The 6,650-nt window shown below is 44.2% G+C and overlaps 1 protein-coding gene across 1 annotated transcript; it reads right to left on the minus strand.

Annotated features, from left to right (window-relative positions):
* Positions 1-1,070: 1,070 nt before the first annotated feature.
* LOC112102655 (cell death-inducing p53-target protein 1-like) lies at positions 1,071-5,221 on the minus strand. Its single transcript, XM_024194051.2, has 4 exons — positions 5,146-5,221; positions 2,642-2,701; positions 2,004-2,169; positions 1,071-1,179 (listed from the first exon to the last, which is right to left on the minus strand). Exons 1-4 carry the CDS (start codon positions 5,219-5,221, stop codon positions 1,071-1,073), a joined length of 411 nt encoding a protein of 136 aa, XP_024049819.1.
* Positions 5,222-6,650: the final 1,429 nt, after the last annotated feature.

Raw genomic sequence — 6,650 nt, forward strand, 5'->3', positions numbered from 1 at the left:
GGGAAGAGTAAGGTGTTGAGGGGAAGTTTTTAAAGGGACAGTTAATACTTTTTGTCTGTTTGTTACCGATACATGTGATTTCTCCCCCTTCCCCACTGGTTTTGGGGTGATGCTGTAGTGTAAACAAGATGGCAGATGGAGTGTCAGTCTGCCTGGGACACAATGTAGATCACAGAACCAAGAGAGAAAAGGGAAATGCTGCTGGAATTGTTAAACAAATAGAAGGTTTATTTCTGCCCCATAAATAATATGGTCGGAAACCTCAGTTTCATAATTGCTCACATGAATAATACACAGGTACAGTACAGTACAACCCAGAATGCCCAGCCCAGACTGGGGGTATCCTAGTGCTGGGTGTTGTACAAACACAAGACATTTCTTGCCCCAAAGAGCTTAGAACAAGACTATGTCAGCACTACAGTGGCTATGGTGCTGCAGCTGTGCTGCTGTAGTGTACATATTTCCTACAGCGATGGAAGGAGGTTTTCTGTTGCTTAGTTAATCCACCTCTTCTTTGGACCTAGCTGCATCTACAGCTTAACTACGTCACGCAGCACAGGAAGTTTTTCACAGCTGTGAGAGATGTAGCTAGGTTGACCCAAGCTTTAGGCCTAACAAAAACAGAGGCCAATAGGTCTTGATGAGTCAGAGATTAAACTCTGATCTAAAATGTGTATTTCTAAACTTTCTAATAAGTGGAGGGTTTAGAAGCATGAGTGAGGATGGAAGAGGTTACATCCCATCCATGTTCCATCTGGGGATTTAAAAATAGGTACAATAGCACCAAAATAATTATGCACCAGTCAGATCACAGCTTAAGGTAACAATATCCAAGCGATGAAATAAAACTTGTGTGGCACATTGACATGAAACTATTTCTAAAGGTGTTTTCAAAACTCAGTGCAACGATCTAATGTCCTGATGTTGAGATCTCTGAGGAATTCATTGCAGGACTGGGGCCTACCTTTGCATATTTCACAGAAAGCGATTCATTTATGAGTTCTTACATCAATAGCAAAACAAAGTGAATTGGCCTTGAAAGTCTCCATGGCGTGGCTTGGCTTGGCTTTCTATAGCCTATTGTATCTGTAGATATGAAACCGGCAGCATGGGCAATAATGGTCTACGTCCTTGAACCTTTTCATGAAGAAAGGGATAAGGCAGCATCCCATATTGCACCTAGAGCAGAATGGGATATAAGAAATGTACATAAAGGTGTTAACCAACATGTTAGGGCTTATTTCTCATCTTGCTGCTGACTTCAGGTCACTCTCTACTTTCAGCATGAGCGTTTCAGTTTTGATAGCTTCATCGTGCACTTCTACCCTGGCTCTTCTATTGGTACAAAGAGCATTTTTGTCTCAGTGGTATGGATGTAAAACACTTTGCAGAGAGAATATTCTCTAGCTAGTGTGAGGAACACTCCTGAGAGAATGTGGTTTTGAAGCATTCCACCAGGAGATAATCTAGCTGGCATGACGCAGGCTGGCCTGGCCTGTGATAATGGGAACAGCTCAACATGAAAGAGGCTTAAAGTGGGTGCAGTGTTTACTGTTGGGGTAGAGGTTACATGGCCCTTGCTTAGATGCTCACAGGGGTTATCATGTGACCTCAAGCAAGCTTGGAGATATTACCCACTATTCTGGGAGCTGCATGAGAACATGTTGAGACATTATGTGGTTCAGAAATGTTGGCAGGAAGGTGGACAGGGCTGTACGAATTCTGTTTGTTTGGCTAATGAGGAGTTAACGACATAATTTAAATTCAGCTATGACTTGCATCCCACACAACCACACTGAGTACATCCTAATAAGATCATACAGTGTATATGGGACTGCACTCACACTGTTTGGTCACTGGGGAGTCCGTACCAATCTAGGAAGAGAGGGACTTAACTATGCAGGCATTAGCAGCTAAGCCCCTGCTATAACTATATATTGGGGTGGAAATAACCTTTTAAACATTGTGCTATAAAGAATCTCCAAAATAAACTCAATGCTCACCCAACACAACACATGGCGGCGCTTAGGAGGAAAGTCAGTCTACCCATTCTGTAGACAATCTCTGTGGTAATGGGTTGGCGACAGCTTGGACATATTGTTCCTGCTGGCTTGCTTGTAAAGATTCCTGCTACAATGATTGGAGGCTGAGACACCACATAGATTGTTTCTAGGAAGAAATGAGAAGTAAAATGAGAATCAGAACAGAACCATTATGCTTCACTGATGTCTTCCCTTGCCACTTCCCCCCATTCATTTCTGTAGCTGCATATGAATAAGACCATCTCATCTGCCTGTTTTGTTCAAAATCTATTAAACTCAAAGGTTTAACCTTGGTTGAGTCCAAACTGACTGAAGTTTGCTTGGCATCTTCTTGTTCAGAGTGACACATGGAGAGGTGTGAATCCATGCATCCAGAGTGGGGTTTGCTCATGGGAGTGGCTTGTGTGGAAAAGGAGTGACGGGGACAGAGTTATGTGGGTTTCCCTGTAACTTTTAGGGGATGAGTTCTTCTCCTCCTAGACCCACGTGGATCAAAGTCCCCCTCTCCCATTGTAAAATCTACAGGAGTTGTTCTGAAGGCCGGGGTTCATATGCCAGAGCTCTGGGCACCTTCAGGAACAAGCATTCCCAGTACTTACCAGCAGGGGCTGATGATTCGTGGCATGAATACGGCGGGGCAGAAGGACAACAACAATCCTCTGTAATGAGAAAAATGGAATAAAACCATACAATGGTGCACAAGCCACTTCCTCCTAGACACCTATTTGGAATCTTGAACAGTAGCTGCTTGAAGAGGTGTCGCTGTACTGTAGCTCACAATAGTCCTATCGTGGCTAGAATGTAATGCAAGATATTGAACCAATTACAACTGAGTGAAGCCACTCGGGGCCAGTTTGATTAATAGATTGTAAGACCAGAAGGGCCCATTGTATCTAGTCTGACCTCTGGCAGCAGAACATAAGCCAGAGAACCTCCCCCAGTAATTTCACTATCACTTCTGTTTGAGCTATAGCCTAGCTTTTACAAGTCTTTAAATCACAACTGGATGCCTTTCAAGTGATGGAAAATCCACCATATCCCTAGCTAAGTTGTTCCAGGGGTTAATCACCTGTACTGCTTAAAAAGTGTGTGCTTCATTCCTAGTCTGAATTTGTCTCGCTTCAGCTTTCAACCATTGGACCTCGTTGTGCCTTTAAAGAGTCGCCTACTATCGGAAATCTCTCCTGCAGGTAAGTACTTGTAGGTCATGACCAAATCATCCCCTGTTTGAGGTGAACTCGACCTCAGCAGACCTACCACTCAAAACCATACAAGAGTACAAAGCAGTTGGACTGTCCACCACTGTAGGTTTGCTGGCCCAGTTGAACTGATGATTTATTGGACCAAATACTGGCCAGCCTTCTTACGACTAGTGGAACAAGGGGCGGTTACTGTCCCTGTGTTACTTCTTGTTTCCATCACTTCCAACAGGTAAGGTGTGTAGGTCCACAGGCATAGTGTGTCATACTGTGGATCTCTGATCCCTAGCCAGTCCATTGACTGCACTGGTCCTGCTCAGGAGCAAGGTCCTACACTGGCCAACAAGCATTAGCCTTCCTGGAACTAGCCTGCCACAATACCAAACAGCAGTACTGGGCAGAGGGAAGGAAGGAGGAGTAGAAAGAGCACAAGGTTTTCAAACTCCATCTAGCACAAGGACATATGGCCACGCCTGGGCTGCAGCTGAGAAGCAGACAGCCCAGTTCAGGATGGGGAATACAAAGGTGTTCAAAGCTTACCTTCACATTTCCCTGATCCCGGGCCAGCTGTGTGCTGGGCTGCTCCCCAGGGGTAGGGACAGGAGCCACTGTGGTTGTTCTATGCCACTGGAAGGTTCCTCCACACTGAGATGATCCCACTGATGCCAGATATGCCAGCTCTAGGGCCAATCTCTGCTTATGGGGTAGCATAAAGCAGCTGCAGCACAGAATTTGGGGCAAAGTCTGTCTAGTTTAAGGTTGTGATTCAATTTTCCTATAAGTGTCCTGCATCCCTTCTGTGGCCACCCGGTGCTGAATCAGCCACTCGACGGCCCGCGCTTTGATGATAGGAATAATGCTAGGAAATGTCACTGAACCTACTGCCAGAATCCTCCATATCCTCGTGTGGAAGGGGAGTTCAAGTCCCTGATTGGCGGAATGTCATTGAGCTGTGGAAAGAGCTTACAGGGGCTATAGCTTCTGTAGTGAGCCGTGCCTATGCTGATTGCGCCATAACAGTGACTAGACCAGGAGAATAAGGATGTGATCTAAAGGACTTTTTGGCTTCGTTGGTAAGCACAATGTGTGGGAGGAAAGCATGAAGCATGCTCCAGCTATGGAGGGGACAGAAAAGTAGAAGAGAGCTTCAGCAAACTGTCTTCTGAATAAAACCAAACCTGATCTATCCAACTCCCTGACCACTCCCTCTACGTACACCTACAGCTGAGCAGGAGACTTGGGGCTTGCCTAAACAGGGCCTTACTGTGCAGCAAGACAGGGTGTGAATCTACAGTACGCTAGCTTGCTGCGCAGTAATGTCTGTTATTAATGTCCCTGTCTGGCCTTCCAGCCTTCTCTGCTCCTGCCCCAACTCAGGACCCTATGTATTATGCTCCAATGTGCAGAGGCCTATGGGATACATAATACCCCATATGTCTATGTTCCTATGATGGGTGCACAGTTTGTCAGGAAGATGCCACACCAGGACCCAGTACTGAAGCCCCTGGGGGTCTCCAGTTAATCCTCATTCCCTTCGCTGCTAGCCTCTCCTGACAGCCATTGCATTGAAAAGACAGCACTTCAAGAGTGAATGCCTTCTCTCTGAGGCAGCACTGAGGGTGTATTATTCCAAGGTATACAATCCAGCAGCAAAACTGCTAATCTAGGGCAGGGAACTCTGGGCAGCAGGAGATGTTGAGAAAAGGTCAGTCAAGTGGCACATCGTGTTACAATCCAGAGAAGACCCTGGGTTTGATATAATAGGCATTGGCACTTCCTATCACCCAGGACATCGCAGAGTTAGGCCTTTTGTGAGCTAGGTTCATTCCACATTGGGAGCCGTCCACTTACAGCATTAACCATCAAGAACACTTTCTGAAACTTCCACAACCAAGCCCACCTACCTTTTGGTGCATAGGGCTCTGAGTTAGTTTCATACACGGTCATAGGAATCATTACCTCTCTCTTTTCGCAAGGCATCTCTCCAGTTTGCCTAGAAATGGTAGCACAAAGGAAAATTCAGCCACAAGTAAGAGTCAGCCCTCAGTGCTCAGTTAAGGACTTTCCGTGGTAAGCCTGCTCCCAGAATTCACAGTCCTGGCTCTTTGAACTTGCATTGAGATAAAAGATTAGAGTGTCCTTAAGATGATAGCTTCTTTATATGAGAAACTCCACTAAACTCCCATTATATTTGATGATAGAGACAATACTCTCTTAATTTTAAAAGGAATTTTGGAGCCTATGTGGTGACAAAACAGGCAAGGTTGTATGTTCAGAGCACAGGGCTGGGTGCTAGGAATGCCTGAGTTCTAATCCCCATTATGAGACTAATAACCCTGTAGCATGGGCCCAGCCACCTAATCTCTCTGCCTCTGTTTCCCCATCTGTAAAATAAGAACAATATGCACTTACCTACCTCACAGGGATGTTGTCAGAACTAATCAGTGAATGTTTGTAAAGTGTTCTTGGAGGGCAACTTTCATTATTATTATTTATTATTATTATTATTTATAATAAAGAGCTGTTTGTTTTCATTAACTCTGTAATGAAACTGAGCCTGATTCATCAAATGAGTCACGACCAAGTATGTACATTCCAACTTCTAAATTCTAAGAAAGAAATACACTGTGTTCCTGTTCAATATTGGGTTTCTTTAGCATGCGAATGGATTCCAGCTAGTGTTAGTTATAGAGTTCTTATAGGAAACTTCATGGAGTGAAGCTGTGTCATTAGAGCTGCTCATTTGATAAGCGAGGAAATTCTCTCTGAAATCACCTCTGTCATTTGCTGAAAGGATAAAAGGGAGAGAGAAATAACTGATATTTTTTGTGATAACTAAAACAAAACCTCCCCATAGCATGTTACTTTCAAAAATCCACTGAGCTGTTGCTTGTCAAAACCTAGATGAAAATCTAATGTGTCACTGGAACAAAAAGTTTCCCTTCTCAGCAAATGTTGTGTTGAACTATCAGCCCTTTCAAGAGGGTTAATTTAAGGTGCACGTTTTTAACTATGGGTGTAATCATTCACTGGAACAAATTACCAAGGGATGTGGTTATTCTCCATCACTTGGATGCTTTAACTCATGGTTGGATATCTGTATTGTGTTGTTTTTTGTTTTTTTTAAGGATGCTCTAGTCAAACCACCCGTTGTTGGGCTAATGGCAGCAATCACTGGGTGAAATCCCTGGCCTGTTCTGTGCAGGAGGTTGGACTAAGAGGTGATCGTAATAGACTCTTCTGGCTTTAGAACAGTCCCCTATCGCTGTGCAAGTTTTCAGTTCTTTTTCGCAGTGAGCAGTTACACCAACATGCTGCATTATTACATTAATCAATTTAATGTTTTCTATTGGACCAAGTGATGAGCACTTCTTGCAAGCTTTTGAAATTTGCTGTTGGAAAAAAGTAG

This window comes from Terrapene carolina, unplaced genomic scaffold, assembly GCF_002925995.2.
Source record: "Terrapene carolina triunguis isolate 2854851 unplaced genomic scaffold, T_m_triunguis-2.0 Scaffold93, whole genome shotgun sequence".
NCBI classification, from domain to species: domain Eukaryota; kingdom Metazoa; phylum Chordata; order Testudines; family Emydidae; genus Terrapene; species Terrapene triunguis.